This window comes from Festucalex cinctus, chromosome 20 (assembly GCF_051991245.1).
Source record: "Festucalex cinctus isolate MCC-2025b chromosome 20, RoL_Fcin_1.0, whole genome shotgun sequence".
Taxonomy (NCBI): domain Eukaryota; kingdom Metazoa; phylum Chordata; class Actinopteri; order Syngnathiformes; family Syngnathidae; genus Festucalex; species Festucalex cinctus.
The window spans coordinates 21,595,466-21,610,005 of NC_135430.1; the positions used below are offsets into that span (position 1 = coordinate 21,595,466).

The 14,540-nt window shown below is 39.0% G+C and overlaps 1 protein-coding gene across 4 annotated transcripts in view; it reads right to left on the reverse strand.

Annotated features, from left to right (window-relative positions):
• Positions 1 to 14,540, reverse strand: part of LOC144009098 (uncharacterized) — a 268,151-nt gene that overhangs the window by 182,264 nt on the left and 71,347 nt on the right. For all 4 annotated transcript variants that reach the window (XM_077508606.1, XM_077508605.1, XM_077508607.1 and 1 more), the window contains 4 exons: positions 7,888 to 7,997; positions 6,253 to 6,346; positions 6,142 to 6,182; positions 68 to 164 (listed from right to left, as the gene is read on the reverse strand). In XM_077508606.1, coding sequence (XP_077364732.1) covers positions 68 to 164; positions 6,142 to 6,182; positions 6,253 to 6,346; positions 7,888 to 7,997 — 342 coding nt within the window. The remainder of the gene's footprint in view (positions 1 to 67; positions 165 to 6,141; positions 6,183 to 6,252; positions 6,347 to 7,887; positions 7,998 to 14,540) is intronic.

Sequence of the window (14,540 nt, forward strand, 5' to 3'; positions counted from 1 at the left end):
AGGGCTGAAGTGTTTTTGTGGATTATGTTTGTGTGTGAACTGGGTGTGTGCGTGCGTGCACTCTCACCTGTTGATTGAGCAAACTGATGGCGTCCATGTTGCGCTGTAGTTTGGTCTGCATGTCGGCCAGTCTGCCCAGATTCATGCAAGTCTCCGCATCCGGGCTGCAAGTATGATTCAGATTATTTGCAACAGTTCACAAATCGCCTTTTAAAACTTCATCATCAACCTATTTATAAATAGCTCATACATCTTTTCTAAACATAGTTGTTCACATTCTGCGCAATCAAGGCAAACTTTTAAAGCGTGCGCATTTTCACAGCACGTTCCATCAAACATCCTCCAAATCTGGGGCAAGAAAAGAAATGGCTGCGTATGATCGTCATTACAAGCACGATCATAAGACCTTATTACCGAAGCCGAAGATGGGCGAGCAAATGGTTTCCAGAAATCATTAAAATGGCACCGCAGCGTTACCGACAGCAAAATGAGCGCAACCGCAGACATGCAGTGGAACATTAACGGTACAAGAAGCCATTTAAGATTTGCACCGTTTATTAAAAAAACGTTTTTGGGGGAAGAGGACAAACAAATGTGAACGTCGTCTCCTATTTTCTTAGCCAGGCCCCGACTAAGAAATGCCTATTAAATTAACGACAGTGGATAATGGCGCTCCGTACGGGCTGAAGAAGGCGCTGCCCCCGCTTTGCGCTCCTTCTTTCATGGCTCAGTGAACCTGTCCAGTTAGCACTGAGAGGGGGGGGGGGACTCTCTAAATACTTTATTGAAGACTTCTTAGGCCATTAAAGTACCACTGTACCTCCCCTATGTTAATGTACTGGTAAAGGAGCAAGATGGGAAATTCTGCGAGGCGAGGATGCAAAATCTTTTTGCTTCACTTGATATGACGCACAAGCTCATCGAAATGCTAATAAACGACTTTGTTGTTCCATCAAGTTCACAAACACAAACCAGAGCAAACTTAAATCATTCAAGTTGAAAGAAGATTTTAAAGCATAGCTTGTTATTCATAAGATATTGTATGTTTATTGATCTATTAACTAATTTATTACATAAATGAGTGCTAAATGCTAAATTTAGCAATTTTATAAAAGAGTGATAAACGATAAAAAAAAAGAAATTATAAAAGTGGTAATGTTAAAATAAACAAGACCTCATGTACTATAAAGTAAAAATAAAAGTCAGACATAATACAAGCAACATTAAGTCAGTAAATCTGAAAACAACGATGACAAGCAATCGAAAATGGTGTCAAACACGACAACTATATGTGTGAGACGTCTATGATAAACAAACAAATAACCAGTACGGTTCATCTAAATATAGCAACAGTCCACATGTAAATGTGTCAAGTAATATGACAAAATGTCCAATACCAAACGATTAGTTACACTTTAGAATATTTTACTCTCTCAACTGGTTTTACCGCACAAACATGAATTGATTCATTGATTAATCAACAACTAAACAATTATCAAATTAATATATCTTTTTAATAATTTATTAATCACTTATATACCTTTTTTAAATTTAAAATTGTTAAAATATTCTCCGATTTCTGTTAGTTCTCCGTGATGATCTTTTTGTTATGGCAAAATCAAACTTTTTGGAAAGCATTGGTGAACATTGCTGCTTATTTCACAAACTAGCAACTAAATCATAACTAATTTATGTCTTTGCATTTTCCACACTTTCAATTTAATAATAATGTCCTATTTTTGAATGGAGTAATATTTTGTAAATCTGAGCTTGTGTTTGGTTGTACAAACAGAAAATGGCCTTTGCCATCGGGAAATAAATAAATAACATTCTATCTCCGCCATTTGACAGAATATAATTTGAATCACTCTCCATTAAGCAACAAACTAATTTAGCCTGGCAAATAGTTTTGCAAGACGAAACCACATTTTCTGCAAATGACATTCATAAAATGGAAAATAATTGCAACTGACCCTTGCAGATCTTTTAATTTCACACCATAATTATCGCACGCCCAACAGCCACCAGCAGAATTGCACACATTGACTTTGATCTGTTAAATTGCCTCTCCAAAATGTCGTCCGTTGGTTTCCATCATGGCAGACTGTGCAGATGTGCAAACACAAACCCAACATATGATCCAAAGGCCTTCCCAGTTGCTAACGTGGCGTTGAGCAGATGATGCGTCAAGCGTGTGAGATTCATGTGAGGATGTTGGCCAAACGCCCGTGTAAACATCTGCCGCTGCATTTCAACGCAAACGTGGATGTGTGTGATTAGCCGCTTAACCCAATCAGCGTGTATATAATTACAGTCATTAGTGTCAACGCCTAGCCGCCATATTCTCTAAACTAAGCAATAAACTCGCCGGCGTCTCCCTCGCATCTTTGTTATTTACTGCTCTCGCGCGGCGGCATATTTCACGCAAGGCTCGACTCTCCCTTATCTCTGCCACATCGCTTCTCTGTTGACACAAATCCTCCGCTGTGATCACAGAGTGCTCTTAATTGGAAGCACATCGTTAGCATGATGAGCGCTTCCCCCTGATGGCTTGTGTCACAGCCGCTGAGCCGGTGGTCCCGGCAGCAAATCATCAACAACCTCGCCTGCCATCGTCGCCTGCATATCAATTTGCAACGGGTTTTTTTTTTTGCTTTGAGGTGACATGAGAAAATGCCAAACGTGCTCAATGATTTAATTATGTATCATTTTATTTAATTAAAAGCTACATAATTGATGCAGCTGAAACTGGCAACTTACTTTAGAGCTAAAAAAAAAAATACACATGAATAGATTTGAAGACAAATACGGATTGTGTGCTCACACAATAGAAGAAAGAGCAGTAAATAACTTAAAACTTGGTAAATGTTTTCTCTACTAATGGAAAATTTTGTAGGGCTAATTGCAGAACGTAAAAAAAAAAAAATCTGTCGTGTTTTCTTAACCCACTCGTTGAGTGGCATGGAAGATCCACGTGTAGCACTAGCGCCGGTTCCCTGCTTTAGCCGTTAGCAACGAGCTAGGTTGCTCCAGCTCTCCAAGAGGTGTCCAAGGGCACTCTCAGAAACCCGTGAGAGCTGAACGGACGCGGTCTCGTCAGTTGGAGTGACCACAGCCACTTGATCTTTAAACGTGAGCCGTATTTTATTCAGCAACTCCAGAAAATAGCTCGCAAGTAGAACACGCGGTCGCGCTCTTGGCTCGCTTGCGGCGGAGCCTCTGGCTTTTAGGAAAGCGGCGTCGTTTTACAATCAATGCACAAATCCGAGAACTTGACAAAATAAAATTGCACAAAGTCATGAAAAGGAGTCACTATATAACGCAATTTAGCAGTAATAAATGAAATAATAATGCATCTAGTTGCGGGGACTGGGGTCAAGTTGCATTTTACAGTTTTTAAAATGTGCAGAATTTCACAAGTTATTTGATGTTAAAAATTTGTCAGCTTTTCCCACATTTATGTTAAGAGTGTGAAAAATTCTAAAAAAAAAAAATACATATATTTTAAGATACAAATGTGCGATTAATTTGCGATTAATCATGAGTTAATTATTGAAGTCATGCGATTAACTAAGTTTAAAAAATTTGAATCGACTGGCACCTCTAATATGAACATATTTTAGTTGGAGACATTCCTGTAATCCCCCAAAACAACAGAACAAATTGGCACTACTTACCCCGCTCTCCCCTAAGCGTTAGCCAGTCTGACCAGCATTCAAATTTTGTTCACAAAAACCTTAATGACTCCCTCACCCGTGAGTGTTGGTGGCAAATGCCACAGGTGACAGAAGCGGCGGTGCCACAGCCGCTCGAAAAGCACAGGCCATGCAATCATCACGCATTGCTTTATTAAAGGCCCTTCTAATGAAAAAAATGTCACATTTGGCCGATTGCTGTCAGTGATAGAGGCACCGTGATGTCCCCCGTCGCTACCAGTAATAAGATTTATCCAAGGAATGCATATGGCTGCCATGCAAATAACATGACATATCTGTTGCCTTATAGATGGACGCTTTTCATACATGTGACATTTGGGGTGGGGAGGTACAGAGGGTTACGATAATGAAATGAAATCAATTAGGATTCATCAGAACAAAGGATGAGGAGGCACTATAGAGGAAGTTTTCATTCACTGATTTTTTTTTTTTTTTAATCTCTTTCCATGTTATTATATTCGTTCAATCAAACCCCTCTCATGCCTCCATCCATATGAACCGCCTTCTCTTTGGCAATTACGAGCCAAAGACAAAGAAAAGCGATTCATCTTCCTGTCGCGGCCTCTTAATGATATCATTAAAATGACTGACAGCTTTGAATAGTGCCGACAACTTACGCCAGTCAAAACAAATCTGATCCGTTTTGGAAACACAGCCTGGTGGTTCATTAAGGGGAAGGGGGGGGGGGCTGTACGACAGGGTGCGGATGCGATTTTTGTTAATTAGGGGTCGAAGTAGGGGTACGAGGAGTTGCGCTTCAGGCAGGTGCCCCCACGAACACCAGCGCGCACACGCACACGCTCCTTCCTCACTTCCATCTTGCTCCCATCTGTGCCACATTCATTCTCATTGCCTTAATGAACATCATAAATATATTGATGAACGCTATTTGACAGCCAACGGGGGTGGCAAGTAGAAGAGGATGGGCCCTTGATTGGAGCGTAATCATTGTTAAAGGCCCAGCGTGAATCACATATTGCGATTGGAGGAGCGGCGCCACGCGCGCGCACGGGTGGCAAAGCCCGCGGGGGCGTTTCATTCACAGCCTGGCAGCCACTCCTGCCGTTATTGTCGTCAGCGCCAGCGTCGGGCCAGGATGCCATGTTGCAATCAGGCATGGTGGGAAATGTGCATGCTCAAAGTGGGTGGCGGCTGCAAATTTGTGTCAAAGGGCTTGTTGGCACCAAGCAGCAAAGTTTAGAGCAGTTCATTAGCAAATTAAAAACTGTTTTCTTTTTTTGGCAGCCGCTGCAACAAACAGGGAGTCATCAATTGCATTGTGAAGCAAGAATGGTTTTTGATGAATATGAAACCAAAGAATGTCTCCCTGCCAGAATTTTTGTTGGGGGAAATTGGTTTCAAAATGATCAAATAAAGTCATCACAATTACACATTCACAATTCACTTTAACATGACGTCCAAGCAGGCCATTTCATGATATATAGCCAAAATAATTTAGCACCAACGAGAAACAGCACACCTGCAATTATATTACACCTTGCCAGTACGTACAAGTATCGATACCACTAGTGCTTTTAATATGTAACCCCCCCCCCCCCCCCAACAAAAAACAAAACAAAAAACAATGACAGGTAATTTTAAAGGAAGAATTATCACAATATAGCATTATTCCTTAAAAATGCATGTAATTAATGACATTTTTCTATTCTTCTAATTTCTCATTTTGAGTTCCTGATCGTAAAACTGCGGTCAAAATTACTGTCAGCTGCTTTTGTGAATACCAATACCTTGAAATACTTCGTCCCAATACCAAAACATGACATCAGTACTTGTACATCCCTAAATATAACTTGTGACTAATTTGCATGCATTTGTGTGACGTTTTTGCATGAATTTATTTCACATAATTTGCGCATGTGCAGAGTATCAGTGAGAGTAGCTAAATAAATAAATAAATAAATTGTGAGGTTGGCATCAGTCCGCTAATGAGTGCGCCGGAAGTGGTGTTAATTGGTTTGAAATAAGAGCGCAAAGAGGAAGTCCAATGTTAGCTGGCTAAATGTTGCTGACTTAAACAGTGTTTGATAAATCTGCTTTGATAAGTTTAAAGTGTCTCATTCCATGCGGGTCCCTTTTTTGTCCATTCTAATTATTTGTGCACTCATAGCTCAAATAAACAATGCGTGCGATCTTGTCAGCACATTCAGTTGTGATTTGGACTTTTGATAAAATACAACATGAATACAATATCAAATTCAATGTTTTTTTTTCTATTTTACATTGCGAAAATAATAAGGCATTATAAGGGCAAAATTTTGTCCGGTGAGGAAATTAGCGGTTTGGAAAAGCGATGCTAAAATTTAATTAAAAGCTCAACGAGGCTGTTCTGAGCCATGAAAAAAAAAAAAAAATGTGTATTTAACTGTATCAATCAGTGTAAGAATGAATTGACACACTGACTTACATTTTCTGATCTTGGAGTGCACGGACATCCTTCAGTTGGGCCTTCAAAAGAATGCAAAATGATTTTAAAACAAAATATCTATCGATCATCTTTTCTGCCCTGTCATGTCACCTTGCCGCTTCCCAACTCTTTCTCCTGCCCTGCCGTCGCTTCTTTCAGTCGTTTCACCTCCGCCGTCAGCGTGTCGTTGGCCTCCTGAAGACGTCTGACAAACCAAAGGGAAATGCAGACACTCACTTCAAGCACACAATACGCACTCGGGCTGACAGACGCCATTATCATCAAAAGACTTTTGTTATACGTGGCAGAGAAACAACACATAGACACACAAACACAGTAAAATGTTCGGTTTGCGTTATCATTTAATACTCCACCAGGAGGGCATTCATGCCAATTGTACTATTGTGACATCACCATTTTTATATTTCATTTGAATTATCTTATCTTGTTTCATCAGGACAGAAACACGGACACTTATTACACCTATTTTGTATGCTGTAACTAAACATAGTGTCGGATTAGGATGGTGCGAGCACAGTGGGAGCATGGGCGGGGCATGACAGCACCGTGAGTCTGACGAGACCACTTTTATCTCTTAAAAGACAAATATGTCACGCCCTGTCTGTGCATATGGAACGCGCGCGCGTCTGTGTGAGTCATCACGATGATGCACGCGTGACAGAAAGACTGTCATGGACGAGTGTGTCAAAACAGACGACCTGAATCACTTCAGCACTTGCACGAACCAACATTCGAATGCACGAATGTTTTGGTAAGCACCGGCATACGCAAAGTTACATGTACAAGGTGTGCTGAGAGGTGCATGGGCTGGTCTCTAGTCAATTGTCGGCCCCATAGAGACAAAAGTGGGGCGGAAAATAAATGTTGAGCTGGCTAATGAGCATTACGGTTATGTAAAACTCTTAAGCAGTCAGTTAATAAAGGTCCATCGGGCAGTGTAGCAACAGCCGTTGTCGTTACTTCGCTGTTGGCCTCTGACGCTGTCATAGCACAAAAGAAGTATGCTAACTTGGATGCAGAGAGACGAACCATCACAGGGGTTAGCTTAGCACGAGCTAGCTTGTACAAGGATGGATTTAAAACTTTTACTTTAAAAAAAAAAATAAAAATCCTGGGTAAAAAAAATGAAAAATGAAAACCTGCATGCAACCTGTACACTGCAGCATGTTTAAAAAAATAAAATAAAGTGAATATGCTTTCGACAACATATGATGTAAAAAACGTGTTAGAAAAAAAAAAAGTATGCACCTCTTTTACCTTGATGGTCAAATTGGATTTTTCATGTTTTAGAGTTTGGACTATGACATTCATCCATCCATTTTCTTAATTACTCCTCACAAGGGTCGTGGGGATGGTGGAGCCTATCCCAGCCGGCTTCGGGCAGTTGGAACTGAACTGATTGACAACCAACCTTGTTTTTTTTTTTGTTTTTTTTTTGTAAAATTACAATTAGGAACTCATTAATATGGATTCGGGGGTTAAATCGTAAATTAATATGCAAATGTGAATTTGGTATACGAGCCCACTTTTTTTCTGTTATGTTGAACAGAAATCAATTTTGGGATTTCATATGCTGCGCAAGGTTCTTACTAGATATTCTGAAAGAAGAATGTAAAATTCTTTGCATCTACTCAGACACCCTAACGCAACTGCACTTTGGTAAATAAACTCGCAAAACAACTTTCACAATGAAATATATGGAGTAATTGCGTTGTATTTTCATACTCTTGCTCAGTGATCCATCGTTTGAGATTAGTCACGACAAGCCGACTCTCGTGACGAAGGCTGTCGTTGTGGGAACATGATGCCGCCAGCTCGGACTGGAGCGTGTCCACCTGCAATAAAGAGCAAGAACAACAACAACACTTTATTGTGCCTGCAGGGGATTTTCAACCCCTAAGAGCATAATTTTACAGATTGCGTTATAATGTTGTTGAAATGCCAACAACATAAAATGCATGGAAATAAAGTAAAAAAAAAAAAGAAAAAAAGAAAAGAATGCAGAACATGATGATAGAAGTGCATGTCCAAAACAAGGCAATCCAGAAAAAAGATTTGGAGATTGGGTAATAGTGACAAATAACACAGGTGGCATTTGCTGACACACATAAAGAGCGCGATGAGGTATTGAGGTATGAGGCGGTGCTGAAGGTGGAAAGACGCTGGATGTTGTGTGGGGTTAACAGGGATGGGACGGCAAAACTGCTGACTTTCTCATTCTTATCACTCAGAACCTTTTAGGTGCCTAAACTCTGGAGACGCATTGCTATTATCGCCCCAAAAACACCTTGATATGCCACATGTTTTAGCCACAAAAACTTGCAAACATGAAAAGAACATGATTTGAACAGCAGCCCCCCACGCCCCCAAAAAAAGACATCATGCCCATACACTAAAGAGTGAAAATGTTCATTCATATGTATTTTTGGTATCACATGAAAAAAAAAATGCTGAATACTTTCTAATTTGTATATACGTATATATATATATATATATATATAATATTTTAATTCAGCACAACAAAATGTGAGGAAAATTATCTTTTTTTTTATTCAGAACCACAAAATTTGGCAAATAAAATATTTTTAAAACACACACATATACATACATACATATATATATATATATATATATATATATATATATATATATGTAGTGTTTATGGATTTAAAAGAAAAAAACCCAAAAAAAAAACAACAACAACTAGTGTACCTTTTACTGATGAAACTTCAAACTAGAAAATTGTGATGTCGGAGATGTAAAAGACTTTCTTTTACAAAAACAAAACAAAACCAAAAAATCAACAATGAAATGAATCAATATCCACACTCACAAAGCAGACGTGCGTGCGCCGCTTCGCACAGGCAGGCAGAACGCGCTAACGCGCTGTAATGACTGTAATTACTCCGGTCTCACATTAAGACCTCCCTCCCGACTGTCTGACTAAGTTGGGGCCGATGCTGGGATGTAAATCGCCGCAGCCAGTTTGATGTTGTGATTAGGACTAAATTACACACCATCACTCTGTTTTCACCATTGTCAAGGGAGGCGGTGAGATGATGCGCCAGTGTGTGTGTGCAGAAGGAGGGAGCGGTAAAAAGGGGCAAAAGGAGGTGCGATTGCAGGCGGGGGTGGGTGGAAGGACGCAAATCTGCTTAACATTTAGATTGGTTTTGTTGCACAAATATTTTAGCAGATGATAGGGGCTAAAAGGGGCACCAAAATGCATTTGGGACACTTTTACGAGCAAGTCTGGTGATGTCAATGCTTCTTGCTGGGTTTTTTTTTTTTTTTTTAATGGATTTGGAGACAGCTAGTGTATTTATCATTTTTTGAATATGACTGGCACACAAGGCAAACCTTTTTATTTGGTTCAAACAATCGACACACGATGATTAGAGTGAAAACCTCAAAGTGGAACATCACAGCAATGATGGAAACAACAGCTTTTAAGTTTAACGGTAAAAATGCCCCGGTTGGATGAAAAACGGCAGTTCGTCCAAGCGACCTGTGTTCCATGCAATAGAAATTTGCACGGAACGGAACGTATGGTGTCCCACAGGGTTCCATTCTTGGGCCTCTGCTGTTTTCATTGTATCTGGGATCCATCTTAAGAAAACAGCATTCATCCAAATGCATTAACTAAGCTATTTAAATGACTTTTTTTGGGAGAAGTAATTTGTAAGTATAACTAATTATTTTTTATGTCCACCACTGCCCAACACTGCTAGAATTGGAAGTGCGAACACCATTTTCTGGAAAAATATCAGTAAGAGCAATGTAATTGTTGAAACGTTCATTTTATAACAAATAATTGTGTCAATTGCGTGTCTTCTGACGACAACCTTACGCTGCACACTGTTCATAAAATATCATATCGGGACCATCGAAAAGTGAGCAGGGACAAACTATAACTTTGCATGCAAAACACGTCGGATATAAACTGCTCAAAGGTTCGCCGTCCTTAGAGGCTGCTAAGACAAAGCGACCAAACAAAATAACTTCACGTGGAATTGAGGACACGTAAAAAGTGATTTTCTCCCGGTTGTTGCCATCATCAGAGACGAACACGAGCCGTTAGTCTTTTCAACTGGTTGCTCGTCAGAGCATCAAATTAATGAACACATTTATTGTTAAACACATTTTTATAAAACATTCATTCATTCTGTCTAATTAAAAGACCCAACAGGCCTGACATCACTTAGATATGCGTACTTATCACTCACAGGGTCTGAATTAAAGATCTGCAGATGCGTGCGTGCGCGTTTGCACACTTCACATGTGCATCGGACGGCGAGCGGAGAACGAGGCTTCCCGCTCTCGGCTTAATGGCGATAATCGTGGCATGACCCAACATTAAGTCTGCCAGCGCGTGTATTTGTGTGTGTCCTACTCTCACTAATGGCGACGGTGATGACATGTTCTCCATTAGACTAGTCAGTGGACCACAGCCGATCTAGCATATTAATGATGCTGATGATGGCTTCTTTAATTATCGTCGACTGCTGCCGCTTGTACGGCCGCGCTCCTTTTCCCAGCCTTTTCCTTTCATCGCACACTCCCCTACGCGCGTTCTCCGACTTGTTTATCAGCCGCTCGCCATTACCGAGGCTCCCTGTCGACTTGAGTCCCGCCTGCTGGGATGCAACTTGGCCAGGGTTCAGGAGAAGTTTGTCCCACCACCAACATTTCATTGCAAAACAGCCGCAATCTTTTGTCCGGTTCAGGTGCCATTTAACTCAGTAACACGGTTTGTTATGTGCTGAGATGTGGCTCAGTAATACGACGACTATTGAAAGAAGTATGCTGACCAAATATAAATGGTATTTTTTTTTCACCCTTGGTTCGTTTGGCATGAATAAATCCTTGTTCCAAAATCATGCATGTTTGGTGCATTCACGAATCTACAATTGCGCATACATATCAAATGTCATTTGAATGGTTGATTATCTTTATGTGACCAGTGATTGACTGGCCCCTAGTACAGGGTGTACCCCAACTCTTGTACAAAGTCAGCTCTATTGCAACCCTATTGGGGACCATTTTTTGGAAAATGGATGGATACACTTTTCAGCTACTGACAAGGACTTACTAATATAACCTTTATTCTTAGTTATCTCAACCAATTTCATTTTTATTTGATTTCATCTTTTTGGTCTGATATTTGTACCAACACATTCCCGACAGCAAAAATAAATAAATGATTTTTTTTTGATTAATTCATTTATTTTTATTTTTTTATTTATTTATTTTTTTAGTGTCAAAACCCCATTTTGGCAAACGTTTTTTTTTTTATATTCTTTAAATTTGTACTATTTTTCTTTAATGTTTTTTTTAATCTAATGGTTTTTTTCTTTCTTTCTTTTTTTTTTTAAACTGGCGGGAAGAGGCTTCTACAGATCTTATTCAAAACCAATTAGAGATCATGTGCAGGGAAAAAAAAAAAAAAAGAATCCCGTAATAAGAAAGGTGGTGCATAAACACAAGCTCATTCTGATTGAGATCTTATTGAAAACAATAGTGCTCTTGTGTAAAACAACAAAAACAGTTTAGATTTTGTGATAATGCCTTCATAAACATGGCTATTTTGCCAAATGGCAAATTTGAGTATGACATGCTGCCATTGCGGTAACTGGAATTGGACCAAATCAATCAAAGCTTAGCTTTTTTTGGTCATCGGTACATATGAAATTAGTCAAGTATTTTAAAACACAATATATCTGTATATACACGCTTTACACTGTATTGGTACGACACGCCGCAATTCCGTAGTTAAAGCACCGTTCACGTGCATTTCAAATTTACGGATCACAGCAGAAAAATCGGCCAACTGTCAGTTGCTCGTGAAAATTTGTTGCGGAATACGACAGTTGAGTCGTGTTCAGCAGCGTCGATCGGTGTGCGGCAGGACTTCCACATCTTTAGTATTGAAGGCCAGGCTCAACACGTTTTTTTTTTGTTGTCTCAGACTTATCTCGGACTCGACCATTGGACTTGTAAAATATTCTCATCCACTTGAGCGAGTCTAACTATGTTTTTGTTCCATGAAATTGACGTCCTCCTTCCAAAGTTGTTCAGATTCTAATGAAATTTGTCTTAATTTGTGGTCGTGAAAATATTATTTGTCACAGCACCACTTTGAAACAAATACGGGCACATGCACCCGCACGCACGTCACGAAAATGGACAAATATGACACATACAGGAGAAGAATTGTCTTAACGTGTAACTAATTAACCGTGATGGATGTAGTGTTGGTTATTATGTGTGCCTTGATGCATGCATGCATGTGTTTTTCACTGTTAATTTTTAATATTCCAACTTTTATTCAAGTCTGAAAAGTGTCCCTGGGAAGCCTTTTTTTTTTTTCCTCTAAAGATTTGTCCTTCTAGCTTTGTGTCAGTAAAGACACTGCATTTTTGTTCATATTTTCCCACTCCAATGAAACTATTGCAGCCTGCCATTCAAGTTTATTTTTGTAGTATTTCATCCAACTAACTAAAAATACATAAATAATTCGCTGAAAGTATATTTGCTGAGAGGTGCTCGGAGAGCCCATAATGAGGGCGAGAGAAAAATATTACTGTAATACAGTAAATTGATGTTAAGTGGCTTAAGTTTGTTAACATGATGTGTTTTTGTGATGAAAGGTTTTGAACTTCACTGAACGTTTAATGAAGAAATTGTGAATAAGGAAATCATGAATCAAGGTTAGCTGTTATTCATTCCAGTTTGACTGCAAGCGTCACATTAAAAGAAAAGCCTTTTCATTACTGCAAAAAGCAGTCACCCGCTGAAAGTGATCTAATGTGGCTTTCTTTTAGAAGCAACACAATGAAAATGGCTCCCCAAATTAATTACAGTGCAACCTTGAATGTTAAAAGCCACAGAAATGATTCAATTGGGACATTAAACCAAACTGTTCTGGAAAAAATATGCCTCAAAAGTCAAACAAAGCATCTCCATGCGACGGATTTTTGTGTTTTTTTGGGGGGGTTTTTCCCGATGTTGCCACAAAATAAGTAGGAAAAGGTCTAGATCAGGAGTGACCAAACTTTTTCATTTGAGGGCCTCATACAGAAACTCAGAAAGGACGCAAGGGCCACATCATGTCATGAAGAGAAAAAATTGTGTTTAGTCCTAAAAATTGTACAAATAATTGATTTGTGCTTTTGCATATTTAGAAAAATGCTACAGTATATAAACCAATTTATTTGTAATATGGCAGTAGGGTTATTAGTTTTGGAATTTTTCATTTTAGTTCGTTTTTATGAGTTTTCACTGGTTCTGCTCGTTTTTATTGGTTTTAGTTCTTTAATAAATGCTTAGTTTTAGTTTAGTTTTTACTTAGTTTCAGTATTAGTATTTTATTTGATTTTTTTAATGTGTATTACTTGTGCACAATATTTAAAAAAACACCATGAGAGCGACGTCATCTTTTGGTGCTTTTCTATTGGCTGCTGCTAGATGACGTCACTTCTGTGTGACATACTTTCAAACGTCATTATTCCGGTTAATATCAAAATAAATCGACTAAAAATCACACCAAAGACTAAAACGAAGGACACTTTTGCTATAATTTTAGTTTTCGTTAGTTTTGTAAACATAAAATGTAATTTCAGTTTTCGTTCTTTAAAAAGCATTTTTGTTTTTATTTTATTTCATTAACGAAATTGTTTTTTTGAATTTTAGTTTTAGTTAAGTAAAATAATCTTTAATAGCACCACCCTCTTTTCTTACTTTGACCATCTCCAAACATTTTAGTTTTTATTTTATTTGAACTGAGTCAAATGCCATTTTTAGCATATGTCGCGGGCCACAAAAAAAATGGACGGCGGGCCGCAAATGGCCCCCGGGCCGTAGTTTGGACACCACTGGTCTAGATCAAGTGTTTGTTCAACTTTTTCATCAGGGGCCACATCGTAGTTATGCCGGTTAAAATGGTGACACCACTAGCGACTCGGGGTGTCATGGTAATGGGTTTAAGTTCACAACCAAATTTCATTTTAGGCAAGTACGTTTTGCCTAAATCAGATATATTTCACTAATTTATGGTACACTGCCAAGGCAATCTCAACATGTTGAATTTAAAAATCCTTGTTGCATGGCAGTCCATAGATGCAGTTGATCGTGTTTAGTGGGCAACATTTATACTCAAACCAAAAGAGCCACGTAAAGCTATTAAAAAGTAGACTTAACTTTTTGGGTGAAAAGTGTGAAAAGATTGGAAGTTGAAGTGTGTTGGAAAGTTTTGGACTTTTTGAAGTGAAGGCGCAAACTCCATTAATCAGTTGTCCACGACACAAAAGCAGGCTATTGGAACATTTCGTGTGCATATTGCAAATACGCTTGGCTTCTTGCTTATTTTTGATTCATTT